This window comes from Miniopterus schreibersii (genome assembly GCF_964146895.1).
Source record: "Miniopterus schreibersii genome assembly, chromosome: 11".
In the NCBI taxonomy this organism is placed as follows: Eukaryota; Metazoa; Chordata; class Mammalia; order Chiroptera; family Miniopteridae; genus Miniopterus; species Miniopterus schreibersii.
In genome coordinates this window covers 2,572,560-2,599,806 of record NC_138111.1, presented here as the reverse complement: position 1 = coordinate 2,599,806, position 27,247 = coordinate 2,572,560, and the positions used below count along the sequence as shown (strand labels likewise).

The following is a 27,247-nucleotide window of genomic DNA, read 5'->3' as shown; positions in this document are numbered from 1 at the left end:
GCCCCTGAGCACCATTCTGGCAGCGGTGGGCTTAGGCCCGAGGCTGCCACGGCCCTCAAACCAGAGGGGGCAGGCGAGGGAGAGCCAGCCTAACTGGTGCGGTCAGTTCCTCCGCCTCCTATGACATGACACCCGGGTCCCCCAACGCAGGGACTCGGCTGAGCCCCCCCCCCCCGCTTACAGCTCTGCCGGCTGCCTGGCCGGGGAAGGAGCTGGGCAGGGCTGGCCGTGGCCCACATGGCAGCCTGTAACTTCTCCCTCTTTCCTCCGGACCAGATGACAGGCCCTTACTTCCTCCCCTGCCTCCTCCTCCTGCCGCTGGGCACCTGCTTTCCTCTGCTGGGCAGAGAAGAGCCCATGGACACCCCGGGCGGCGCCGGAGGCGACACGAGCTGGGCCGGCCCGGCTGCGGGGCGCCGCGTCCCCTTACCGCGGGGCTCCTCTCCCAGGCCCGGAGCTCCACACCCGCAAGCCCTGCTCGTCATGGCCAAGGAGCTGCAGATGTCGCGCAGGGAGCGCGCCGGCTTCGGGCTCCGCTTCGGGCGGCAGGATGAGGGCAGGGGGGTCGCTGGCTTCCTCCTGGCCGACGGCGAGAAGGCCAGCAGCCCGCTGGGGACGCTGGCGGAGGAGCTCAACGGCTACAGCAGGGAGAAAGGCGGCTTCCGCTTCCGCTTCGGCCGGCGGTGAAGGGCCGGGCACCCTGGAGAGGGTCTCTCCTCGGCCCCCCCACCTCAAAGACCCTGAAAAGGGGTGGGTGTTAGTATAATGTATTATTAGCCGTAGGATTGGTTAGGTGGGTGCTTTCTTTTGATTTCCAGCTTTGCTAAAGCAAAAACCTGGGTGGTATCCAAAAGGAGGTGACCAAGAGCAGGCTGGGTCTGGGGTCAGGGAGAAAATGCCACTGCTGTTGTAGCTCACAGGTGCCTCCTGGTGCCTGGTTCTGGGTGCCCCCCCCCCAGGCATGGAGCTGAGACCCTGGCGGCCGTGAGTGCGAGCAGGCAGTGGGCTGTGCCGGCTGCGGGCTGCAGGTAGGCAGACTGAGGGATTGCAGAGGGGTAATCAGAGCGTTGACGGTCTCCACAGGGGACGTCTGGGGCTGACATCCGAGTGCAACTGCGAATGAGTGCCTCCCAAGGGGCACAGAGCATGGCTCTGGAAGTTAAAAATGAGAAAGTAAAATCTTGCTCTTTACCCCGTTAACATGAGACCCCCTTGGCGAGAAGCCCTGCTGTGGTGCCGCGATGCCGTTCAGCACCAGCTGCCCATCCCCTTCGGACAATGGTCCTGCTCGGTGGCCCAGTGTCTGCCCAGTGTCAGCAAGGCTGCACTGCCAATGCTCAGAATGTGAAATGTGCTGCGCGGATCTTTTGAAATAAAAGCTGTAACAACTGCAAGTGGTAACAGGATCTTGCCTGCCTCCTGCCGACAGGTCCCCTGGGCCCTGGGAATTCGCTTTCCTGTGCGGCCAGTGCCTTAGCTCTGGGGAGATGGAAGCCGGGCTGCATGTGCCGCACGCCCCTCCCAGGTCCCCGTAATTGGCTGCTGGTCAAGTGCCCATGGTCGGAGGTATAGCGAAACACACGGGGTGCATTTTCCTCCTGCCCTTGAGTGCTGCCTCCCTGGTTTCCAAGCAGGGAGCCTTCTGAAAACCCTTTCTCTACCCGGGGGGCCGGCGGGCCCTCAGCCTGGAGAAGCTGCAGGCCTGGGGCGAGGCTGGGCGTCTCCACGACCGCTGTCCTGGGCCCTAGCCTGTGTCAGACGCGGTGGGTCTGCCCCTTCTCACTCCGGGGGCTGTTTCCACTGCCAGGAGAACCTGTGTCTATGTTACCATGGCAACGTCTCCCCCTCCCCGGGAGCTGCTGCTCCCCCCTGTTCACAACTGAGTAATTTCCCACTGAGCTGCCACAATTAATTGGTGGATTTTTATTAGCCTGTTAGCCACACCGAGCTGGACCCAGCTTGGCACCTTGGAGCACGTCACCGTGTTTTCCAGCCAGTTAGTGACTTACATTCCCCAGGAGCGGCACTCAATCCTCGGCGAGAAAGCCACTTCATTAAGGGGTGTTGGGGTCTGAGCCACGGGAGCCACGCTGACCCAGGGGAACAGGCTGGTGAAGCAGGGTGGGCGCACGGGAGTCAGAATGTCACCTGAGGCCGAAGGGGGCGGCCTTCCCCTGGCTCCTCACTGCGTCTCGCCGATGCCCCGCACACGTGCCGTGGGGGTCGGGGCTGCTGGGGGAGGGACCGGGCAGTGTGTGGGGGGGAACGGCGCACTCTGACCACCACTGTCCAAGGAAGGACGACCCAGGATTCCTCCTGCTAACCTAACCGTCCGATGGGGATGGAACACATCCCCAGGTCTTTGTCTGAGGACAAACACTCAGCCCTCAAGCCACGGAAGACAACCTCAAGAAAACATAAAGGACAGCTCCAGTGCCCAGAATCTGTCAGAGCAGCAGAGGGGACAAGCGGATTCCAGCCCAGGCTGCCTAGCCCAGGGTGTGCTCATTCGCACTGTGCTAAGGGGGTCGGGGGACAGCAACCTGGATCACCCATCAGTTCCTTCGCACACACCTGGATCACCCATCAGTTCCTTCGTACACACCTGGATCACCCATCAGTTCCTTCGCACACACCTGGATCACCCATCAGTTCCTTCGCACACACCTGGATCACCCATCAGTTCCTTCGCACACACCTGGATCACCCATCAGTTCCTTCGCACACACCTGGATCACCCATCAGTTCCTTCGCACACACCTGGATCACCCATCAGTTCCTTCGCACACACCTGGATCACCCATCAGTTCCTTCGCACACACCTGGATCACCCATCAGTTCCTTCGCACACACCTGGATCACCCATCAGTTCCTTCGCACACACCTGGATCACCCATCCGCTCACTCGCACATACCTGAATCACCCACCAGCTTTTTCACGCACACAAAGGGAACCCGAGAACATGCTCATGAGAGACCAGGTGGAACAGACCAAAGGCCCACGGCAGAGGGACACCTGCAACAAGTCCCCTGGTTGACCCTCACTTGCCAATTTCCACTCTTAGAAATGGAAATACACACCTTAAAAAAAGAGCCACCCCGTGGTCCCTAATTACTGGACTTGGAGGTTACCAAGGCCGCGGCTCTCCTGTGTGTTTGCACACACCTTCCCTGGCCGGGCTTTAATTGAGTCGGATTAGATTAGCCTCCCGGAGGAAATCAGAGGGAAGGGGAGAGGGGAGGCCTTGGCAGGCAGGGGTATCCTGTCGTTAGGCTTCGGTCGCTGAACTAAAATCAACCACAGCTGTTCTTTCCAGTTGCCGGTACATTCGAGCTCAATAACCCTGAAAATCGGAACAATCGACCTGCTGAGGGCACTGTCAAATCCACTCCCACTCCATTTGGCTAAAGCTCTTTAACCGTGCCCCTCGGCCCCACCGGCTCAGGCAAGGTTTGGGGCCTCCCCCGCCCCCTCCTTGGTGGGAAGGCTACTCTGCGGGTTAGGGAAGGCGGCGCGAGGCTCGCTGGCGAACATCTGTTTTGGAAGCTGTACGCTCCCCGGAGCAGCAGCGCGGGGTCTCCGGCGCAGGCACCAGAGCAGTTCGCATTCTCCGTCACACTTACTCAAACACGAGAAAGGCCTCTGTCTCGGGTGTAGGTCTAAAGGTATTCAGCAGTTAAACTGGAGGGGGGGTATTTGTCTATACGCTCCCATGTGTTTGAACTATTAATAAAAATGTTTAAGAAAGAGAGGCTCGTGGGGGCAGCAAGCCATTGGGCAGCTGCCGTGCTGGACGAGGCCACCTTGTGCTAACTGGCCCAGTGCCAGACGCTGTGACTCGTTCCGAGGGAGACCCAACCGGACACGATGCCTCATCCCTAACCCTCCAGGCAGGGAGCTGGAGCCCTGCCGAAGGTGCTGGGTGAGCACCAGCTGAGGGCAGGCGCGGACGGGCCACCGTGGTTGGTCAGTCTTGTCCGGCCTAAAGTCTTCTGTGCCAACACGTTTAGAAACTGAATTTTCTGGTGCACTCAATTTGGGAACACCTATCAAGATCTTGATGCCCAAGCAGCTGGGCGAGCTCACTCTCAGCCTCTCCTACGGCGGAGGGAGGGGCCTGGGCCTGGAGCACCGTCACTGCGAGTCACGCTGTGGCCATCTGCACTGTCGAAACATTAGTCTTGGCATCGCCACTGTAGCCGGCACATGCTGTGTGACCTTGGGCAAGCGGCTTCACATCTCTGAGCCCCACTTTCCTCACCCATCAAACGAGGACAGTGACAGGGCCTACCTCATAGAAAAAAGGTGTGCGGGCTGCACGTGGCGACGCAGAGCACACCTGCGAGTGGCGGGAGGCGCTCGCGAGCTGGTTTTGGAAAGCCGTCGCGGACACACAAACCATGGAAACGTGCGTGATCCCAACTGTGCAGCTTGAGGTCTCTCTCCAGGGGACACCCACCAAGCACCACCCAGACTAAGAACCGGGGCACTGCCTGCTCCCCAGAGCTCCCCCGTGCCCCAGCCTGGCATGACCGCCCCCTGTTCCATTACCCTCCACCCTGACACCCAGCACCACTCCACGGACCGCCCTGCCGTTCATGTAAATGAGAGCTCTGGCTTCACCAGCTCGTGGCCACTCTGCTCAACGTGACATCGTGAGACTCACTCATGTGCTGTGGCGACGTTCGGTCCACGCTCACTGCTCCGTAATATTCCACTACAAACATCCCACCACGTGCCCATCCTAAACTTCTGACGTTTTAGGCTCCGATTTTGGGATAGCACTATTAGCAGCGGTGGGCCCTCTTGGCAGGTTGGCCCTTGGGTACTCCTTGGTTCTGGACTTTGAGAGCAGAACTCAAAATTATCTGAAAACTGTTGAGTGTGCATTTTTATGAGGCTAGAGGTAGTCTGCATTGAGCTTTCAAGGGGTCCTGTGTCCCAAAATAGTTTAAAAACCATTGTCCTAAAATGGCTGGACCCAAGGTTAAGCTCAGGTGAAATACATGGAGGATTCTCATTTGGGGGAAGGGTCTTACCACATACCCTGCCCAGGAGGCTGCAGTGTAGATTCCATGACTGGCCACGCCTGACATGAGGAAGCAGCCACCACTGGTGGCTGTCGTCACCACCACTCCACACCCTCTTTCAGACCGGAGAGCTGTCATTCAAGAGAAGAGCTGGTGTCCAGTGACGGTTCAAGCAGGCACGGACCTGGGGCCCGGCCCGTCATTGCCTCTGAGGAGAGAGGAAAGAGCCCTGACCTTGGGCACTGCTTGTGGCAGCTGGGCTTGCGAGCGCACACAGGTGGGTTCTGGCAAACTCGTCCCAGGCAGTGTCTTCACCTCCGTCACCTGCGTGCCACACCCCTCGCTGCTGAGGCCTCCGGTGAGAGGTTCCCCTCACCCATGTTCCCCACCATGCTTTGGTGAGCAGGATGGGCCCCCTGACACATCTGCTGGCTTAGTAAGCATCACCATCACAGAGTGCTTTCTCCCGACTTCTACTTCCCGGCTGTCAGCTGGTGTTGAATGGAGGCCAAGATGAGAAAAGTCAGCGCCACCCCCCCCCACGGCCCCCTGGCTGGGGGCTGGGAGAGGCCAAGGCAGGGCCCAGGGTGGCACCTCCATCCCCTCGCAGGCCAGCGTGCCCTGGTCCCCCCCATCCACAGGAAGAAACAGCACCGGCATGGTGAGGGGCATTTTGGGGCCAAGGGCAGTGGCAGAAAGTAAGTTCAAAGACCAAGAGAGAGTGCATGGGCATGAGCGCAGGGATTGACCCTCTCAGGCTAGCGAGGAATCAGGACATTACACCCCCCATTTCAATGACACTGTGGCAGCCGGACAGTTGGCACAGCCCTTGGCTGGTTTTCCTTGTCCTTTCAGTCAGAAGTCGCCCATACGGTGGCACAGCTCACTCTTAGTGCCTCTGACAAGAGCTGGGCTGCTGACAACTGTGTGCCAGGGGCGTGGGAAGGGTTTGAGATGAGGGTAGGGAAAGTGCCTGCCATGACCTGCCATCATTCTGTACCCTAAAACCTAAACAAGAGCCCCAAGCCCTTCCAGGAAACAAGGACGCCCTCCCTCCCGCCATGGCTCTGGGTGACTGGAAAGTGATACAGACTAAAGCAATCTGTCCAAATTCTAATGTTGTAAACATTTATTTAAAAAATACTACGGAGGAGAGATGTGGATTCAAAAAAACAGTCACATACAGAAACAAAATGTACTGGACCAAAAAAAAGAGAAACCATAGGCATTCAAGAAGGTAGGGGTGTGGAAAACTATTTACATGTAATTTATAAAAGAGCAAGTCTACAAGAGTGTAATACCAAGATATAAATGCAAAATATAGTGGCACGTCGTGTGAAGGAAGGAGACCAGAGCCTCAGGAACAGGAGGCAGGCACCGGGGCCTGTCTGCTTTGTCTGCAAGGCCGCCAGCGGTGTTCTAGCGCCTCCCTCAGTCTGTGAACACAGCTGTCGGGGGCAGAGGTGATGCTGTGAGGACAATATCAAACGATCCAGAGAAATAAAATACAAGTTTGGGTAATTAGCGTAAAAACGGGGTCTGTGTGAGGTCGAGGGCATGAGGTGTGGGGAGCAGAAGGTGGTTTTCTGCCGGTTTCTCCAAGGGCTGGTTCTGGGCCTGCAGGAAGGCCCAGGCAGGTGCCTGCCCACTCCTCAGTAGCTGCTCTGGGTCAAGGTCAAGGAGACCTGGGCCCTGCCCCACGAGCCTGGTCCTGGGCAGCCCAAGGGAGGATTACGCCAAGGCCTGCTCTTCCAGACGCTTCCCAGGGTCTCATTTCTTTGTGTTTTTCTTCATCCCTGAAGGCTAAGTGCTGCCCGTGGTAATTAAATAAGACATTTGCCCATGAGGGTGCAGCCAACACTGGGTGGGGCCTCGGCGCCCAGTCCTTTTCCTCCTGTTTGCGTGCTGGTGCCCGACGTCTGTGTCGGCTGTGAGGAAAGCAGAGCTTCTAAATGCTTCAAGATTCCAGAAAGCTGAGAACTGTCTTCTCACACAGGAAAGAGCCCTGCAAGAATCTGCTGTGTCTTAGGGGAGTACAGGGGACAGGAAGATCGGTCAGAAATCAAGATCAAGTGCCTTTTTCAGGGCACCTAGAAATTCAAAAAGAAGGTAACACTGGGACCACCAAAGACCCGCCTAGGCCCAACCCCAGGCCACCTCAGCACCAGCTGTTCACCCACAAGCCACTCCTCCTGTATCCCGTCCCTGTGTGCTGGACTGCGACCTGCTTCCCTTAAGACTCAAGCTTCCATCCAGGATCAGCAGTGCACGTCACAAGAGAGCAGGAACTGGGCTCTGAGGACACACAGAGGATGACAGGACAGTCCCCCACCGTGGGCCTCTCCAGTCCCCCCCTTCCTGGACCCAAAGGCTGGCTAGTGTTAGCACCCTGTTTTACCCCCAAATGAGAGCTGTCCTGCCCGTGAGGAAGTGGAAGGGCACCAGCCCAGAGCAGTGGAGGCAGAGTGGCCCAGGCAGGGCCTCCCAGGATGCAGTTCTGCAAATGCGTCTCAAGTGGCAGGAGGAAGAGGGGACAGGCTCCTTCCACCAGGTGTGTGAAGGTAACAGTCCCCAAGGCATGGTGACACAGCTCCCATTCAGGGCACTTGTTGGGGAAAGCTGAGGAGAAGGCGGAGCCAGAGGAAATCCTCCAGAAAGAAACACGAAGGGGAGACGCTCGCCCACCTTCCCAGCTGGCCCGAAGGGCTCAGTCTGAAGTGCCCTACAGGGAAGGGGCTGGCATGGCGACCGCAGTCCACCAGGCGGGACTCCACAGATAGAACTCGGACAGAGGGCCCAGCGGGTGGGCTGAGGAGGCGGCAAGTGCAAGAGGACAGTTGGTGCACATGTAGGTAGTAGGGCTGTACTCCAGGGTGGCCCTCAGCTCCGGGGCCAAGGTCTCAGATCACTGGTCCCGTCAGCCACCGTCACAGACATGGGGGAGCCCTCACGCATGGCAGGCGGCACTGGCTGGCCCGGCGCTGGCTTCTGCTACCTCTGCACGATGTCACTGATCTCTTTCACAGAGCTGAGGAGCTTGCTGAAGTCCTGCGTGGCCGCTGGGCCACTCGCCGCTGTCGCCGGGCAGATCTGAAGCTCCCGGAGACTATTCTCCAGCTTGTTGATGGCCTCGCGGAAGGCAAACTTGTTGCGCATCTGCTGGATGGAGTCCACGTAGCTCACGCAGAAGGTGTAGAGGTTTTTGCCAGCTTCGAGCACGGCGCTATGGCTGGCCATCTGCTCGGAGTTTTTGGAGATGGCAAGGCACAGGGCCTCGGTGCCATCCAGGACCACGCCCTTGGTGATGGTGCCACTCGCAATGCGCTCAGGAGGTTGGCGGGTTTTCCGAAGAGACACGCGGGTCGATATGAGAGGGATGAAGGCGGTGGAGGACGGCTGGTCCCCTGCCAGGGCGGAGGATGCTGATGGCAATGTGGGGGCAGTGGGGCCTGGGCTGGTGGGGGTCCCAGCTGGCTTGGTGGATGACTGTGGCTTTGGCATGGACGGGAGCACAGGCTTCTTGACGCCCTCTCCCAGCTGGCTGGGTCTGGCAGCATCGTTCACAGCATCCACAACCACAGCCGAGGATTTTGCTTTCCCGCTGGTGCCCGCCTCCCCGGCTGCTTCCTGGTTTGGGCTCTGAGAGGGCCTCCCGGCCTTCCCGGCTGAGGCTGGTGGTGGGGGCGGCGGGGCAGGCTTGAGCTTGGACAACTTCCCCTTGTCTCTCCCTGGGGACTCGGAGGTGGTCTTGTGCCTCCTCATTCTGGAGTCCTCACCGGGGGCCTTGCTGGCCCCTCCAGACGCTCCTGGTCCCGCTCTGCTGGTGGGGGGCACTGGCTCAGCTGCAGCAGGCGTCCCCAAGGCACCAGGCTTGCCAGCCTCTTCCTTATGGGGCAGGCCAGAGGAAGGGGCCACCACAACCTGCCTTCGGAGGAGTTTTGGGGTCAGACTGGGAGGGCTGGAGCCCGGGCTGGACTCCGTCGGGTCTTTGAAGACCTCATCGGCCGCCTCTTCCGTCTTCTTCACCAGCCTGGGTGGGGGCGTCACTGTGCCCCTGGTCACCTGGTCAAACCTGTTCTCACTCGCCCGCTTCCGGGGCAGAGCAGGCTTCTCACTTTTGTGCCCCCCAAAAGTGGACGAGTCAAACTGCCTTCCCGTGGACTGCAGGTCCCGGGGCAGTGTGACGGACCTCCACTCCGTGTCCTTGGCCCCGTGCGGCACGCACGAGGCAGAGCAGGACCTCAGGAAGCGCTTGCTGGCGCTGCTTCCACTCTCCTCTTCACCGGCTGCTAATCGGCCGCTGGTCAGCGTGCTAGACTTTTTCCACAGGTGGGGAGACCGGAAGCCTGGGCCCCCCGACTCCCGGAAGGCTCCATTGGGGACACCAGCCCCGCTGCTGGGCTTTGGGGACTTGGCTGGCTCAGCTGGGTCCAAGGGCGGGAGAGCAGGCGCCCCATTGCTGACTTCACGGCCCTCTTCCTCTGTGGGCCCCTTGCGCTCGGGCTGGCCATCCATCTCCCGGAAGGAGCTGCTGCGCTTGGGAGGGGTGGGGGCCGTCCTCCTCTTCTTCTTGATCAAGGCGCTGAACAAATTGGGCTTCTTGTCTTTGGGGAGGAGGCGCTCCTCTTCGTTCAGGCCACCCTCCTGAGGACCTCGCTCTTTGCGAGGGAGCAATGGAGAAACGGCAGGCTCGTGGTCCAGAGGATCTGAAACACAGGGGAAGGGTGAACAAACCCAGGCTAGAAGCTCCTGGTGGGCCAGGCCCTGGGGCTGGCCTCCCACGCTCTGCAGGGGCCGGTGTGATTGCCTCTGCTGCTTGCAGCCACGGGCCTGGGCAAGATACTTCCTCCCTCACCCTCGGCCTTCCCACCCGTGAAACTCGGATAAGCCAATCTGCAGCACTGCTGGGAGAATGCCACGCAGTAATGAACGTGGGCATCACTTCTACTGTTGTCACTGTCGTTAGTATTCTTACGAGGAAAAGCTCAGGTCTCTCTCCTTGAAGACAGCAGGGGAGAGCCGGGGTGACTCTGGCCCCTTATCCCTGCAATGCTTTTCTTTAAATCAGCAGAGTACCCCCCACATCTGTTAAGTAAAAACCATGACAAGGCCAAGCAAAGGGTCAGACCTATGCATCTCAGACCAGCCAGGGGGTTGAGGTGCCTAAGACCTCATGAGGTATGACCTGGAGGGAAAGGGACACGCCCACGGGGCACAGTGTCAACAGGCTATTATGCTCAGGAAACAAGCAGGGGTGACCTTTTAAAATTTTTAAATGGACACTCTTTAAGTATGAACAATAGCTTCTAAGGAGTCTTTCTGGTGTTGCCAAGCTCCTCGCTAGTGACTGACAGAATTCTCCTCGGGGGCAGCTGCAGGGAGAGAGGTTTCTGTCACACCTCGTAGCTCAGAGCAGAGGTACAAGTGGCATTTACCAGAATACCAGGTGGGATGCAGGACATGGGACTTAGGGAGAGCCCAGGACCTCCCAAAACGGTGAGCCAGCGGAAGAGGGCAAAGAAGGTGGGATTCACACGCTCTGCACAGCAGTATCCCAGTGCTGAGCAGCTGATGTTTTTGGTTTCCTGAGATTATATATCAGGATACCCCTGACGGTGAACACCGACGGGCACAAACGAACGTGACTGTTACCCACGGGCCGTTTCGTAAGCCTGGAGTTCCCACAGTGGCTCCTCCCCATTGCTCAACTACCTGAAATCACAACTAACAGAAGGACAAAGGGTCTAAGGTTCTGGACTGTTTATGCCCCATGGCCCCCAAAGTAGGCAGAGCAAGGTGATTGGGGGTATGGAAAAAAAGCACCGTAATGTGGATGTATTTCTCAGGTAAACTTTTACATATATGTTTTACAATATACTTAATATATTTGTGCAATAGTACATACGTATATATTCTCTCTATATACATATGTATGTATGTGTCTGTGTATATACATATAAATACACACACACATACATATATGTGCTACACACTCAATTTTTCTTTAATATGGGTACATAATTAGAAAAACTTGGGCCCTGACTGATGTGGCTCAGTTGGTTGGAGCATAGTCCTGTACACAGAAAGATCGCAGGTTTGATTCCTGGTCAGGGCACATACCCAGGTTGCAAGTTCGCTCCCTGGTTGGGGCGCATGCATTAGGCAACCAATCAATGTTTCTCTCTCAAAACGATGTTTTTCTCCCTCTCTGCCCCCCTCTCTCTAGACTCAATAAAAACATTAAAAAACAAACAAGAAAACTTGGGAATCATGGTTCTATAGATTCTACTGTGGCAAGACATCCCATAATTCTGGCTTTGTCCTGTCCCTTCCCACTTAGTCTGTGGTCCGTCAGAGCATCCTCTACAAACCCGACGATGGCCCTCCTCCAACACTTTCGTTCTGCCACTGGTCTGCACTAGGACCCGGGCTTGTGGGGTTTGGGGTGCAGGGGGGCAACTGCTACGTCAAAGCAGCCTGACTCTGAATACAACCTGACACACAGGAGGCACCAGATCCAACCCTGATACTATCAAGATCCCTCCTGAACCACTCCCATCTCCCTCTCACTTCTCAGAGGCCAGACAGGACACTCACTCTGGGCCACAGCTGTGAACGACACATGACAAGGTGGGCTCCTTTCTCAGGTTTTGTAAGCACCTCTGCCCATGTGACTGACTGCTGGAGCCAAGCCAATGGCTCCTAATGATTCCCGGGCAGTGGGAGTGGGGAGAGAGGGGCTGTGCTGCGGAGAGAGGAGAACCTTCCTTCCAACGCAAGTCTAACATGGGATCTGCCTGCCTCTCTGGGCAGGTTCCACTCACTGCTTCCCACGTGCCACCCTGGCCCTGGCCTCCGGTGGGGATGGGGTGGAGACCTACCAGGCTCTCCTGGGCCCTTGGAGTGGGGCATCTCAGGCACGTCGGTGGAATCTTTGTGTTCCGTAGCTCTCCTGGAGGTTCTTGTCTTGGTGGGCAGCTCTGGGGCCTGCAGCAAAGTACCTGCAACCCCTCGCATGCCTTTTTTCCCCAGTTCCTTTTCCACTTCTAAGAACCACCAAAAACAAACACACACACAAAAACCAGCAGCCATCAGCAGTGGTGTCATTTTGGTATGTTGGTTTTCTTTTGCTTTTTACAGTAACAGTGGTCATCTACACACATTTACAGAAAAGAGATACAGATGATAAAGAAACGGCACTGAATAGTTTTCAGAATCCTGCATGGCTACGACAGAGCACTCCACACTCAACACTGCTGTCCAGCTTTCTGGCCTCAGATAACTTGCTGGCCCTTGCACTTCTCCCTGGAAGTGAACTGAAGGAGCAGAGCTAGAGTCCCCTCCCCCACAGCCGTCCCTCCTACCCCAACCTTTCGCCGCACGGCAGGCACCCCAAGGATGGGCACTTTACCATCTGATATGCTGGACTCCTGAAACATTGTTTCAAAGGCTTGGTGGATTTCAGCAAAGGAGGGCCGGTCAGAGGGATTCCACTGCCAACCTGGACAGATGAGACCTCAGTCAGACCACCCACGGGGCCTTGCCAACACGTGTGTGGCTAGCAATTCCCAAGGAAAAGTCTAGAAATGAAAGAAGTGTTCCGCTCCTGCTACTCATCTTTTAGTGTGACAAGTTAAAGTGACGAATGCCATCGTGTCCTATTACGGGCGTTAAGAATTTGAGAGAACTGTAGATATTGGCAGGAATATGGGTTGTAAAACCCCAGAGAGATGTTGACTGCCAGAACTGCATTTCCAAATATATTTTCCCAACCCCTCTAGCAATTGCAGGGAACTACTAAGCCAAGCAGCTCACCCCTACTTCATGGTTACCAAAGCCCAAAATCCGCATCCAAAAAGACACGGCGGTCAGAGCAAGATGTGACCGAGGGCTGCGGACTGGCCAGGCCAGAGCTGTGAGGATGGGAGTCACTCACACATACTTCTGGTGGGAGTATATATTGGTACAACCTTTTCTGGAAAACAGTTTGGGAAAATCTATCAAAACATAAAACACACATGCCCTTTGAGCCAATAGTTCAATTTTCAGCAATACCAGTAAACACAGAGGTGCGTATGTGAGGGTGCTCACTCCTACCTTGCTTATCACAGCAAAACCCAAACCAATGTGTAAAATCACCAAATGTTCATCAAAAGGACTGGGTGAATGGGTAAGTCATTCATGGGATGCTCAACAGCTAGATTAAAAATAAGTAGGGAGCCCAGCAGGTGTGGCTCAGGGGTTTAGCATCAACCTAGGATCCAGGAGACTGGGGTTAGATTCCCGGTCAGGGCACATGCCCAGGTTGTGGGCTGCAACCGATCAATGACTCTCTCATCGTTGATGTTTCTATCTCTCTCTCCCCCTCCTTTCCTCTCTCTGAAATCAATAAAGATATGTTTTTTAAAAAAAAACAAGCAGGGAGGAGAAATCTCTGGATTATGGACATGGAAAGGTAGGTCGATTACACTGCTAAGTACAAACAAAGTTGCAAAAATGATTTTATATATATATATAATAAAACCAACCAGATAAATGTCCCCTGGAACATCTACCTACTATAGCAGATGTTTGAAGGTAAGTCCAGGAACTTGTATTTATTAAAAAGAAATCCCAGTTTGGTATGCATCAATCGCAATATTCAAAAACAAACAAAAAACCCTCAAATATAAATACTATGTATAAATAAACATATAGAGAAAAAGTGAAAAAAGGCTACAAAAATTTGTATCAAACTGTTCCATTCACTGCTCTGAAGACTGGGAATGAAGAGAGGCGATATAATGCTCTAGTTTTTTACTGTGCATGTACACTCCTGCAGTGGAATGCTTTACAAAGCCCACACGTAATTTTCAGAACTGGCAGGGGAGGCTCACATGCTCGCATCAGTTCGTAGACCTTCTCGGGACAGCCTTCCGGGCGCTCCATGCGATAGTCTTTCTCTAGCAGCTCATACACCTGCGACAGGTCGATTCCTGGGTAAGGTGACATGCCATAGGTAGCAATCTCCCAAAGCAGTACTCCAAATGCTGGGGGAAAAACAAGAGAAAGGTTATTTGAAATGTATAAGATTTAAGTCTCCTGCATTTAAAATTGGTTACCTGTGCAGTAGACAACAGAAGTTACACCCTCAAAGCAGGCCAGATGCTGACATTTTACCAGGCTCTTAATTACCAACAGCCCAGGGCAGACTGAAACCTTCAGTTCACCCACCCCACAGACCAGAACACATGGGGAAAGAGGAGACCCGGCTGATGAACCCCTCCAGGGTACTGCAGGTAATGTGGCAATCCTGCTGGGACAGGTGGTGGAGGGAATCTAGGGCTAGAGATCAGGCTATTTCTACCCCTAGCTCTGTGAGCAACTGGCTATGTGCTTAATTACAACAAGCCACCGCCCCTTTCTGGAGTATGAGATTATCTCTAAGGCCCCTCTGAACTCTAAAAATTTCACAAAAATCTTGTAAGATCTTTGGAAGTTTTGCAGGCCCCCAGTACAGCTTTGGAATTCCTGATCCCACCAAAGGAAGCAGAACTGACTTCCCAGAGAAATGGGTCGCTCAGGTCTCGGGCAGGGAATGAATCCAAAATATCTTATCATTGCGGACAGCACTGATGGTACAAAAGCTACAAGGATCTTGTCAAGAAGACCAGGAGCAACATGAGTTTCCACCGGCCAAAGGTGAAATCTGAGCATCAATAAGAAAAATAACCGAGCAGATTAAAACACATCAAATGTATTTAAACACGTTATATACGTGAGTTCTTTATATCACACACAAAAAAACAAACAAAAATCAAATTGGTCACCATCGTGGAGTATTAAGAAACCAACTTCTTACTGTGAAAACTAGTAAGTGATGGCGGGAAAGCAAATGTCTATCCTGAGTAACCAACAGTAGGTGAGGGGAAGTTTCTTCTCACAGAACCACTGAGCTAATAAGTGAGTAAGAAATGAGAGATTAGAAAACTACCATCTGGTAACTAACCCCTAATAATTAGTGGATCTAGGTGCTGGGTGTCAGTAACTGCTAAGGTCATAAAAAAGAGAGAAAATCAAGAATTATGTACCTACTGATGAAAACGCACACCATCGCCCATGAAGAACTCTTGACTGAAAGGAAAAGGTCAATCCGACTGTGGCCCAGCTGTTCAGACCCAGCTGCCCTTACCAGGAATACTGGGGAGAGGGGCATCAGAGGCAGGCCGCAGGCACAGTGAGCAAGATCCAGGCTGAGGGAGGCTTTAGAGGACAAGCACAGGATCTCTTCAACAAACGAACAGCAAGGGAAGTGAGACGGAGAGGGAGCTCACGGGTTAAGGGGTTTTAGGCAACAGGCCAACTAATCCCGTGTGAACCGTATTTCAATCTCAATTCAAATAGACTGCAAAGAAAAGTATGACTTTTATGATTCATTGGGGAAATTTGAGCACTAACTGGATCCTTGATAATATTTGGAAATTGCTGTCAGTTTCGGGAGGAGGGGCACTGTGGGCATGAGGATAAAAATGCCATCTTTAAGAGGCTTGTACTGAAATACTTCCGGACCAAACAGCATCATGTCTGGGATGTGCTTCAAAGGGCCAGGGGTGTGGGCGCGGCACAGAGGAGCAAGAGGTGGTGGGTGATTAGCAGAGCTGGTGATGGTTGCCACGGGTTCATTAGGCAGGTCTGTCTTCTTCAGGGTATGCTTATAATTTGCCACAACAAAAAGTTCTTTAAAAATGTAAAAACACAACAGTGTCATAGGAGGCTTCAGAGGGGAGTATCCTACTGAAAGCCCAAACCACACCACACAGCATTCCCCTGGAGACCTCTGGCGCCTACACGGTAGGCAAGCTGCCCCCGCAAACCCAAGCAACGAACTTAGCACAAAGACAGAGGTGGTAAGTTAATCTGAATTATTTCAGAAGAAAAAGCTCCCTTTTACTTCACTCTGGAGAGAGAACAGGGAAGAAAAGATTTTTAGAAGAAAAAGAAACGAGCAAAAGAGAGAACTCAGTGATGGGGAGAAAGGGCCGTGAAAAAGCAGGAGAGGAAAACAGGTAAAAGAAGCCACACCCTGGCTGGGCAACGGGGACTGGAGTGGCCCTTACCCCAGACGTCGGACTTGATGGAGAATTTGTTGTAGGCCAGGCTTTCGGGTGCAGTCCACTTGATCGGGAACTTGGCCCCAGCGTGGGCAGTGTAGGTGTCCCCTGTCATCAACCTGCTCAGGCCGAAATCAGCCACCTTCACCAAGTGGTTTTCCCCTACCAGGCAGTTTCGGGCAGCGAGATCTCTGAGAAAGGAAAATGTTTATCTGTGAGAGTCCCTGCCTATCTTTCCAACGTCACAAACCCACCACCAACAATGGACAATGGGAGTCCCCCAGGAACTTCTGTTAACTCAGCACCCACCTGGGCTCCCAGCATGGTGAGAGGCAGCAGAGGGGCAAGGGGGGGCAGACTCCCTGGCCCTGTGACCTGGAGCAAGGTCATTACTCTGGGACTCAGCTACCGCACCCAGAAAACAAAAAGGATAACACAGCACCTACTTCTTAGGGTTGTTTTCAGTGGTAATTAATAGGTAAAGTGCTTCAACTGATGCCGAGAAGAGTATGTGTCACCTAAGTGTCTGTCTGGTTCTCACTGCTCTAGGCAGGAACCAGGAGCAAGCACACAGGCTGTCCTGAGTCTCCACACTCTTGTCCAGACAGGGGGACAAAGTAAAGCAAAGCCCACTGCATTCTTTGCCCAAATTGTGTTTCCTACTTTCCTCTTTCTCCCCAGTGCTTATCCAAATGTATCCCAAGACTTCTCTCCTATGTAACCAGCTTCCTCTCGCCTCCCAAATCTACTGGGGAGGTAGGAGTCTAATTTTTGGTTCAAGGACATAGCCATGAAATCCCGAGGCAAACAGGAATGGAGGAGTGAGAAGAGGCAGCCACTAACACAATGCCGCACACCAGCAATCAGAGGGAAATTAAATACAGAGGAGCTGTGCCTAATAGGATTTTGGTAACGGATTTTAAGTTTGCCCAAATGAAGAGAGAACAGACGAACCTAGCTGTGCAAGGCAAACCTGGAGTCAAGAAATCTCAATTTGCAGCCTCAGAGGGTTTTATCCTTGTGTGACAGGAGCACCTGAATCGGGGTCCCGCAGAGCATGGAAAACCTATCTTACAAGGAACTGCCAGCACTTCACACACGCCGCTCCTGTTCCTCGCTAGGAAATCTCACGCGTGGGTCTCACACTCGAGTTAACTGGGTAGGAAAGGTCGCACAGTGGCGTGGAGAACATCCTGTATAAAAGGCTCCGGCAAAGCCCATGAGGCTCCATCCTGCACAGGCTGTCACTCTGCTAGGAGGCCCTTTCCACCACTGAAGAATGCGGAGGCCACGGTAATTGCGGCACGCCTGAAGGTCAGAGCACTCCAGGCTTTAAAACGGCAAAGGCGCTAATTGAGAACCACAGACACACAATTCTGACGATTGTGCAAGCACTGCCGAACCAGACGACAGCAAGTTAAGTGGAGAAGGAAATGATAATAAAAAGAAGGGAGGGGAAAAAACAAATGCGACGCAGAAACAAAACCCATGCACTGGCTGTTACCGCCAGTCTGAGTAACAGTGACGCCGCTCTCAGGAAGGTCATTAGGACGCGCCGGGCCTCGAGGGACCATGAGCAAGCTCCCACTTCAGAGCGCGCTGTGGCTACCAGGGAGGACGCCTCTGAAGAATCATCTAATGTTCTACTTAGTCCAAAATGGTTCCAAAGTGAGATGTTTCTTACCCGAGGATTAACTGCTCCACTGGTCCAGAGTCTAGGCCTGGCTGAATCTAGCCCTAGACTTTGGCACGCCTGAGCCGGCAATGTCAGGAACCCAGGGCTGGCCTTAGTGTCAAGGTCTAATATACTGCCGGCACTAAGTTAGAGGCTGGGCCGAAGTCCTCAGAGGCTGGGGCTTCTTGCAGAAGGATGCCAGGGCCCCAAGCTCACTCCACGGCCAGGCTCCTACCTGTGGATGAAGTTTTTCTTCTCCAGGTACTCCATGGCTGACGAGATCTGAGTGGCCATGTACAGCAGCACCACAGCATTCACCTCCTGCCGGTTACACTCTCTCAGGTAATCCAACAGGTTCCCATAGGTCATGAACTCAGTGATTATATAGAACGGGGGCTCCCGGGTGCAGACCCCTGCCAACAAGACATTGAGGTCTTCAGGGAGCCACTTTATCCCAACTGAACAAATGTCCGAACAAACTGGCACTAAAGGAAAACGCTTCTGAAATGGATGCTGACTCTGCCCTGAAGTCCTGGGCCAGCTCCCAACATGGCTCCAGGAGCTTGTGACCTGAGATTGTGCTCCTGTGGGACACACTCTCTCTTCTTCCTCTCAAGCCAGTGAACTTACACGGGAAGGGGCTTTCAGTGAGCTCAGAAGTGAAGGCCGGGCCCACATCAATTGCCTAAACCACTGTTAGTTCACCCCTGATGGCTATGTCCCATGGTTATGTCTGTCTACTTACAGAATCACTCCAGGGAAGAAACGTTAAAAAGCCTTAAGTTTCAGAAGCTAATGTGAGCTTGACTGCTTTTAGGTATCGATTTAAAGTAATAACATTCTCTTCCACATCCCTCCCCACCCCAATCACACACAATCCCACGCGGGCCTCCTTTACCCGTGCTGGGGAAGGAGGTGACTGAATGCTGGTAGAGAGGACAAGGTCCAGCTCAGGGTCCCAATGCAGTCAGCCGCCCCCTCTGCTCCAACAGCACCTGTGCTGCCCGAGGGCTCAGTGGGAGCTGCACACACTCACCAAGCAACTGCACCAGATTAGGGTGCTTGATCTCCTTCATTACCGCCGCTTCCTTCAGGAACTCTTCCACCTCCATGGTGTCCTCCTGCAGAGAAAAAAGGGGAAAGTTATTTCAGCAAGGAATGTGTCTGAGCAGGAAAGTACACCGTGAATGGTTAGTACGCGCAGGATCCTCGATGAACAATCACCCCGGCCAACCAGTTTCGACCTCCACCCCACTCCGGATGGGCTCCATGGCGGCTGGTCGTGGCCTCGACTGCACAGATGTTCCCCTTGGCTGCTGAGCTTCCGAATTCTCCTCCAGGGCAATGCGTCAGGGCTGCCTGTATTGCTGGCGACTTGCTTCTGGTGGCTGCTGCACAAACTGTATTTGTTTCTACCACCTTGTGGAGTGTGTGGGGGTGAGGGAGATGTGCACAGGCAAAGGCCACAAACATGGTACTATTTCTCTAAGGAACAGCTGGTTTTCGAGGGGTCCTAAAATGTATAACGTAAAAAAAAAAAAATCACTCAAAGAATCTGAAATGTACCTGATTTAAGGGAAGAGACCCTGATGATACAAAATAATATTGGACTGCCAACCAAAGAAGAACCATGTCTCAAGATATGGCGGAATGAGAGGATGTGAGACTGCCTAAGGATGCGGTGTTGCGGGCTCTTAATGAAGCAGTCACCGCTGTCTGTCGGGTCAATTACTCCGATGCTAAAGCGATCCTCGCGAGCTGCTTCCCTAACAGTCACGAGTCTTAGAAGCACATTCACGGGAGCTGAATGCCGAGGGGAGACAAAGACAGTAGCAAATGCCCAGAGCAAATGTGATGGACACTTCTGTATTTCCTCACATATTCTGAGTCTAGACCAGAGATTTTCAACCGGTGACCTTTCTTCCCGTAGACTGTCAGATAAAAAAATGACAACCACCAACACAACAATAGCCATCTGGTGTGAATAAATAAAAATTACACCTTTTTTGGGTTAGATCTGCAAGACATATGTATTTTTTAAGTGTGCCGCAGAATTTCAGTAATTAGTCTGCATGAGTGCCATGGGATGAAGAAGGTTGAATATTGCAGCTCTAGGCTCCAGTGCACAGTGCGGCGGCCCTGTTTCACAAGAGCCTTGCTGTGGCTTATGCTGGGTAAACCTTTTTTTTTCAATCCTCACCCAAGAATATTCTTTCAAAGAGAGAGAGAGAGAAAGAGAGAGAAACATTGATGTGAGAGAGACAAATCGGTTGGTTGCCTATCACGTATGCCCCAACTGGGGCCAGGATCAAGCCTACAACCGAGGTACATGCCCTTGACCAGAATCGAACCCCACATCCTTCAGTCTGCGCGGGCTGACGCTCTAACCACTGAGCAAAACCAGCTAGGGTGGTAAACCTCTTTTTGACTTAAAGGATCCACTGTCCTCAAAACAGGAAGCAGGTGGTGGTAAATGACATGGTCCGTTTGTTGTGAGAACCTGGCCACGAAATCCAATGAGGGAAGCAAGACACCACCCTCCAACTTTCGATATGGAGTAAGTTACTCTGAAGAGAAAGACTGCAGGGGAGATGGGGAGTGACTCCTTGGAAACTAGGTTCCCCCGAGAGAATGCTTTGTACACTGCACCTGCCCCATTGGAGACGAAGACCTAAAGTGTCCTAACTGTTGTCCTCACCTGACTGTACCTTAGGGAAGACTCCCAGAGGGCGAGACAGCCTTTCTCAGCGCTTTCTTGCTTTGGTCTATGTGTTTACAAGCAAAGCGTGACGGATGAGTTATGTGCCAGCCCATTATCGCTCTGCTTAGGGCTCTGTGAGGCTGAAACTTAGAAACAATTTACTGCTCTTTAAAAACGCCAAGCTGCCGTAAATTCAATTAAACCTCGTCAGTCATCTCTGTGTCAAGCTATGTGGGGGAAAGGACTCATCCCTGCTGCCACCCCACTGGCTGTTTAATTCTTCTGAGTCCTCTCTGCTCCTCAACATGCTCAGCCAGCCACTGGCGTTCTGGGCGTGAGGTGCTATGATTCGCCAGGTGACAGACTAGTATCGATGGCTGGAGGGTGAACACCTGCCAGAGTCAGGGGGCTCAACACTGCTCATGTAGGGTCCAGGGGCTTTACGAATCTTGCCTGGCCCATAATATGTTGAAAAAGCAGCTCTCCTGTGAAGTTTTCTAGACACATGGAGTTTTTCAAGTTTAAAGAGCCACATAATAAACCACCCACGGTGAAATAATTTCAGAAACATCATTTGCTCTTACAGCTCCTGGCTCTTTTCTAAAAGAACCGTGTCCTAGATCCTGAGACCTGAACCTGCACAAAGAACAATACAGCTCTCACGGACACTCCTCTTCTCATGTCTTTCTCTCTCTAATCGTTCACACACCTGCATGCACACATGTGCACAGTATAAGTAAACCCTTGGGTGTGTGTTTTCCCTTTTCAGGAGTAGGTGTGACTTGTCTCCCCCTGCTGGAATCAGACCTGGTTCAGTTTATGATGTAAACTGCTAACAGCACAGTACATGAAGCTGTGCTAAACTAGAAATATCCCAGGTGCTACCCTGTTATATTCCTTCACTGCTATTTTAAAACTTTCCACCATGTTTTTGAAGATAATTCTTCCATTTACATAGAATAAAACTAACTCAGATTAATCAGGGTGAAGGCAACACTTTTGAGTAAAAGCTGTGAACTTCAGGCTTGTCTGTTAGGGAGAGAGATGGTCCATCTGGCCTCTCTTCATGAGGACTGATGGGCCCAGCCCAGATGTGGGCAAACTTTTTCCCTGGTACAGCCGAGAGGGCAAGAGGATGGCCGCCTATTTGTGCCGACCAGGCTCTGCCACTGTGTGGCCATGGCAGATGACTCACACAACAGGTAACACAGAGGTCATCTCTGACCCACCATTTTCTCATCTACAGGATGGGAAGAACAGGAGTGTCCACCTGATGCACAGGGCGCCAAGTGCAGGGCCCAGACCATGGTCAGCACCCTCTTAGCGGAACACACTTTAATTATGAAGACACCTGGTCTCTACTCCTGAGAAGCAGACTGAATATGTTGCTTGTAAGGAAGACAAGCATTAGCCCTTTACACTGTTTTCTGTTTTTCTCACAGATACAGTCTCCTGGACTCAACATCTCACAGGTAAGTTCCAACCGGCTTCCTCATGTGCTCACTGCAGGTATTCCACGTCACAGAAAGCACCGTTTTAAAGACAGCTCCACATCCCGCTGGTGCAGCACAGCTTTCAGGGCTCTCGCTGCCTCCCTCTCAGCGGGGACCCCTGGCCCTGGACCAGAACTCCTGGTGTGAGATTAGTTTCCACATATTTCTGGTTCTTACCCAAATGCTGGGCGAACAGGTTACAACTACAGGGAAGTACCATCCCTCATCCAGGTAGACCAGGGCAGACATGTTTAAAACACTGGGAAGCTGGGGCAGAGTTCCTGCACTCAGCTGAGGAAGGTGGTTCACAAACCTGATGTGGGACTTGAAGCCCAAGCAAAATGCCGAGAAACCACCCCAAAGAGGAAGCCCCCAGAACTCCGATCCCCAACATCGCCGCTGTATCCAGCTCTACATCCAGGAGGGAGGCCACGGCACAGCCAAGTGCGCATGGCAACAGTGGGCTCCAGGCTGCGTGGCCTCTCTGGGGGCACGGCCCTCTGTGAAGTTGGGAAGCCACAGTATGGATTGTCCACCGTCAGTGCTGTCGTGGACCCTTCCTTCCTTCCTTGTTTCTGGAGCTCTCCAATAAAACCAACCCCCTAGGGGAGAATGACAAAAATAAAACCCAAACCAAATAAACTGAGCTGGTGAGAGACAGTGAACAGGCACTTGCTCGGCGCTGCCGGCAGGGTGCAGGGCCTTGGGAGGCACCTGGAGTACGATCACAACCATGAACGCACGTGGCCCTGACCCAGCAGTTCTACTCAGGGAACTGACCCATCAGGACACTCAGCCACATGTGCAAACAAGAGCAACCCCGGGGCAATTGTTTGTAATAGCCAAGTACTAGAAAGAACCCAGATGTCCACTGAGGGCTGGTGCGTACTGAAACACAGCCACACAAAGGTGAGGTAGCCTGGTGTGTACCGATAGGGAACAGCTATCATTACACTACATGGACACCAAGAGGTGCGGAGCAGTGTCTGTAACATGCTGCCACATGGTTACAAATGATGCACATGTGGACTATTTCTGGAAAGACATGAAAATTACGGGTAGAGGAGACTGTGCATATCTCACCTATTTGAAAAATAGGTAAAGAACTGGGTACAATTTTAAGTCAACATTTTATAACAATGTTATGTTCCACTATTTTAATGGTAAATTATAGAGTTAGCTTACGATTCAATCTTAATGCCACAACTAGACTAACAGTAGTTTTTTCCAAATTCCATAACTTATACAATTGTTTCACAGGAAAAAAACTGACTTACAAACTAATGTGGCACACAGCTCGTGTGAAACTTGGGGCTTTTTGTACTTGGCAGCTGGTTCTCTTAGGCACATCCTGCCTTTAACAAGGATCAAGTGAAGCCTACCACACACAGAATATTGTCAAAATTGCAACGAGCAGCCAGTTTCCCCATCAGTGGGCGTCGTCTGCAATCCCAGCTTCCCACCCCTAGGGGTCAGCCTCGTGCCGCCTTTTTTCCTGTGCTCCGGTCTTCATTACGCCCTGAAGGCACAGGGCCCAGGGCCGCCGAGTGGTTCAATCAGGAGTCACGGTTAAAGCGGGGCTTTGCTCCCCCTGCTGGTGAAGGAGGCGCTGGCTCAGCCCTCTGAGGGAGAGGGATGGGGAGAAGACGGACTCCGGGGCCCAGTGCGGTCCCGCACAAAGTGGCGCTGAGGAAGGACCACCAGGGCTACAGCTGCAAGGGTTTTCCAAGGAGCCCTAAAGAGAAGGCAGACCATGGCTACAGCCTGTGGGGAAGTTAATGGGAAAGGGGAGAAAAGGTGATTTTTAGGGTGCCTGTGGTTCGTGCATATTTTTCATGGTATATGAGTGACAAAAGAACAGTCTCTGGGCTTTGGAGCAGGGTGCCTGGGTCTGAAGCTCGGCTCTGCCGCACCTGGCGTGTAGCTCCAGGCCAGCTACCCCGTCTCCCTCTGCTTCGGTTTTCTCAACCTAGACATGGTGGTAACAGCACTACCCTTCTCTTAAAGCTGCTGTAAGGTTTACCTGAGATGCTATATGCAAGGCGCTCAGAACCCTGCCAGGCACGTGGTAGGAGCTCAGTAAGCATCAGCCACTGCTGTCACTGAGAGCCCACTCCAAGTCCCCAACCTCTACAGTGGAGATACGTGCTCAAATTATTGACACAGACATGTTCTCTGTGCAGGGTGAGGGGAAGGAGGGATAGTTTATTTAGTAGTTGCTTAGTACCATGTTCTGGGTGAACATTCCTCTAGACGATGATGCATTTCCCTTTCCCTAAATGGCTACCACCTGGGGTGACTGCTCACAGAACTCCATGCAACAAGATGCTGTAACTTGGGACTATAAGTTAATAAGGCCCTTAGGGAAAATCATTAAAAGCATACAATAAAGTTCAAAAATAAATCATTAGAGAAGTATATAACCATCCTCTTCCAGATAATTCTGATTCACTGGAATGAGAAACCACAGGCACCACACTGAGTTCCAGGAGGTCCCCACTCTGAAACCCCTTTTCAGTCGCTCAGGAAACACCACAGCCTCGGTTGGGGGCTGGATTTGCCTCACATTTCAAGTTGTACGAGCTATACCTCTTAAAAGTTTCAAACGAGTCTCGTCTGGACTGAAATTCAGTGTGTTTTGTACTTTTAGCCTTCCTTGTTTCATTTTGCAAATCCTGGCCAATGTGTGGGTGATGCCCAGGCCATTAGCAGGTCAAGGCGCAGTGTCACTGGGCCAGGTCCTCAACTTGCACCAAATTGAGATGCTGCAGCACAAGCAAACGCCCCTCCCTGTACTCCCCGATCTGTGAGTGGAGGGGCAATGGTGGTTCAGTTCTTCCTAAGGCCACCAACATAGCCATCCCTGTGAAATGCAAATCCTCGTCATACGCCTGTGCGTCAAGCCCTTCGATGGGCCCCACTACCTCCAGGATAACATCCCAGCTCCTCGGCCAGGTTTAGCCCTCTGACTGGTGAGCTCTCTGTCCTCACCTGCCTCTCCTGACCTCTGTGCCCTTGGCCAATGCTTACTCCTTCACTGCAGCCCCAGCTCCCGATTCTCTTCCTGCTTTCTTCCCGCCAAGCAGAGCTCACCAGCCCCTTCCGTTCATTCCTGTGAAGTGACAGAGCACCACGCTCGAGCCTAATGTGGCCCTTACCACACTGTGCTACAATTATTGTTATACTTGCCCGTTTCTCCTACTAACTAGACTGTCTACTACTAACTAGACCATTCTAACTACCTAGACCAGCCTGACATGAAGAACTCTAATCCATTTCTCATTAAGCCCAGGGTCTGGCAAACAGAAGCGAGGAACTCAATGAAGGCTTATTAAAACTATAAAACATCCCATCTGGAAAATACCCAGGAGTCCTCAAGGTGACCCCAAACCATGCCACCTCCATCCACACACATAAGTGTCAGTCTCACCCCAAGGACATCTCTAAGGGGACACATTTAGTACAGTGCCAGGAAGCCTCCTTTGGTTGCTAAGAATACCTCCTTTGGTATTTTCTTTAACGTGACACTTTATATTAGCCAGAAGTCGTATTTACATTTTACTGTGCCTCTGAGTATCAGGGGAGTGGTCCAGTCCCTAGAAGAGGAGCGTCTGGGGGCCCAGGTCTCACTGTGAGCACCTGACTGACTGGGGTCCATTTTCCCAGCAGTGGCTGTGTTGGTTCTTCTTTAGTTACGAAAGGAGCTCCCTCTCCCACTCTCTGTGCACACGTCCATCCGCATAGCCAGAGTTCACTTAGAAAGAGTGAAAATGACAGAGGTTGACTCGAGAGGACACTCTCTCCACAGAGAAAGCACAGAGTTCTCTGGGAAGGCTGCAAACTGAAACTTCCTCCCCTGGCAACCGAAACATCTCAGAGAACTTCAACAGGAAAACAAGCTGCCTGAAAATGCCACACACTGTGCATTAGTCGAGGGGATGAAAGTCATAGATAACAAGGTGGGGGCTAGGTGATCTGAGTTAGTAAGAAGCCTTCATTAACGTTTCCTTAATCCCAGAAATCCCAGAACAGGACGCTGCTAGGAAATAAACAGCACTTGCCTTTCAAACCTGCCAACAAAAATCCACAGAAATGTCAAACGCATTTTGGTTAAATCTCCTCGCAAAACTTAAGGATTTTATTTCCCTCCTTCCTCCCCTTAACTCAATAGGAAGTGATTCGAACGCGACACGAACGGAACGGAAACCCACGGCTTTAAGAGACTCTTGCCATACAGTGGAAAAAACCTCTCCAAATGACTAATCTTTTTACACCAAAAACCGCAGCCCTTCTCAGCTCTCACCATATGTGGAAACACTGAGATTATGACAGTGACTCAACATGTACAAAGAGACAGGCGGCAGGAGACTGAGGAATCAGCTCCTCGGCACCAAGGAGCCCCCTGGACCTGCATGCAGGAGGCAGGCCACCTGGGAAGGGGCACCCTTCCCCACCCCCCGCAGACACTGCGCCACAGCTCACCCAGGCACCGGAGCAGAGGCGGCTCTGCGGGCGCCGACTGGGTCCCGGGCCCCGGGCCTACCTTCAGGGTCTTCACGGCCACAGTCAGGCTGTACTTCTTCCACACGCCCTCGTACACCTCCCCGTACTGGCCTCCTCCCAGCTTGTGCTTCATGGTGATGTCCGTGCGCTCCATCTCCCACTTGTCGTAGTTGGGGGACACGCCGTAGACAGTGGGCTTGTTGCGCTTGGGAGCTGGGTAGTGGAGAGTGGTGATGAGCCCGTCGGCCACAGTCGAGTGATGGTGAACCAGCTCCGCCAACGTGTTGAAGCGGCTCTCGGAGGAGACATAGAGCTGAGGGAACAGGGACAGTCGTCAGCCCCAGAGCACACACACACTCACACAACTCCAGTGAGCCAGCTCTGCTGAGCCTTAATGCACAGCAAAACCCCAGATGAATGGCTCTCCACATAGGATCAAGTGCTATACATGCTATAATTTACCTGCTAAAGCAGAAAGATGCAATAACATGCCCCAGGGCCTTTGCATCTGCTGTTCCCAGACTGAAATCCTCCCCGTACCTAAGCCTTACATGCTGGTTCTCTTTATCCCACATCTCCAATGTCAAGAACAGGAAATGAGCATATAATAGGTACTCGATACTAACTGTTGATCACAGTAGTGAGGAGTAAAACTTAAAAAGTTTTGCTGATTGCAAAAAAAACTTCTAAATAATTATGCTTATTAAAAACTATCACCTATAATTATATAATTATCTAGAACTAGACAGTGACC

General features: G+C 52.8%; 2 protein-coding genes across 4 annotated transcripts in view; one reads left to right on the top strand and one right to left on the bottom strand.

Annotated features, from left to right (window-relative positions):
- Positions 1 to 276: 276 nt before the first annotated feature.
- Positions 277 to 687, top strand: QRFP (pyroglutamylated RFamide peptide; the record flags this gene model as incomplete). The annotated part of the gene is made up of 1 exon (XM_081151396.1): positions 277 to 687. One exon carries the CDS (start codon positions 277 to 279, stop codon positions 685 to 687), a length of 411 nt encoding a protein of 136 aa, XP_081007522.1.
- A 5,449-nt stretch (positions 688 to 6,136) lies between these two features.
- Positions 6,137 to 27,247, bottom strand: part of ABL1 (ABL proto-oncogene 1, non-receptor tyrosine kinase) — an 86,026-nt gene continuing 64,915 nt past the window's right edge. For 2 of the 3 annotated variants that reach the window (XM_081150447.1, XM_081150448.1), the window contains exons 4-11: positions 26,534 to 26,806; positions 18,833 to 18,917; positions 18,032 to 18,209; positions 16,128 to 16,312; positions 13,908 to 14,060; positions 12,443 to 12,532; positions 11,913 to 12,077; positions 6,137 to 9,737 (exon numbers count right to left, since the gene is read on the bottom strand). In XM_081150447.1, the coding sequence (XP_081006573.1) occupies positions 8,023 to 9,737; positions 11,913 to 12,077; positions 12,443 to 12,532; positions 13,908 to 14,060; positions 16,128 to 16,312; positions 18,032 to 18,209; positions 18,833 to 18,917; positions 26,534 to 26,806 (2,844 nt within the window). In that variant the 3' untranslated portion in view covers positions 6,137 to 8,022. The other variant, XM_081150449.1, reaches the window with a different exon arrangement.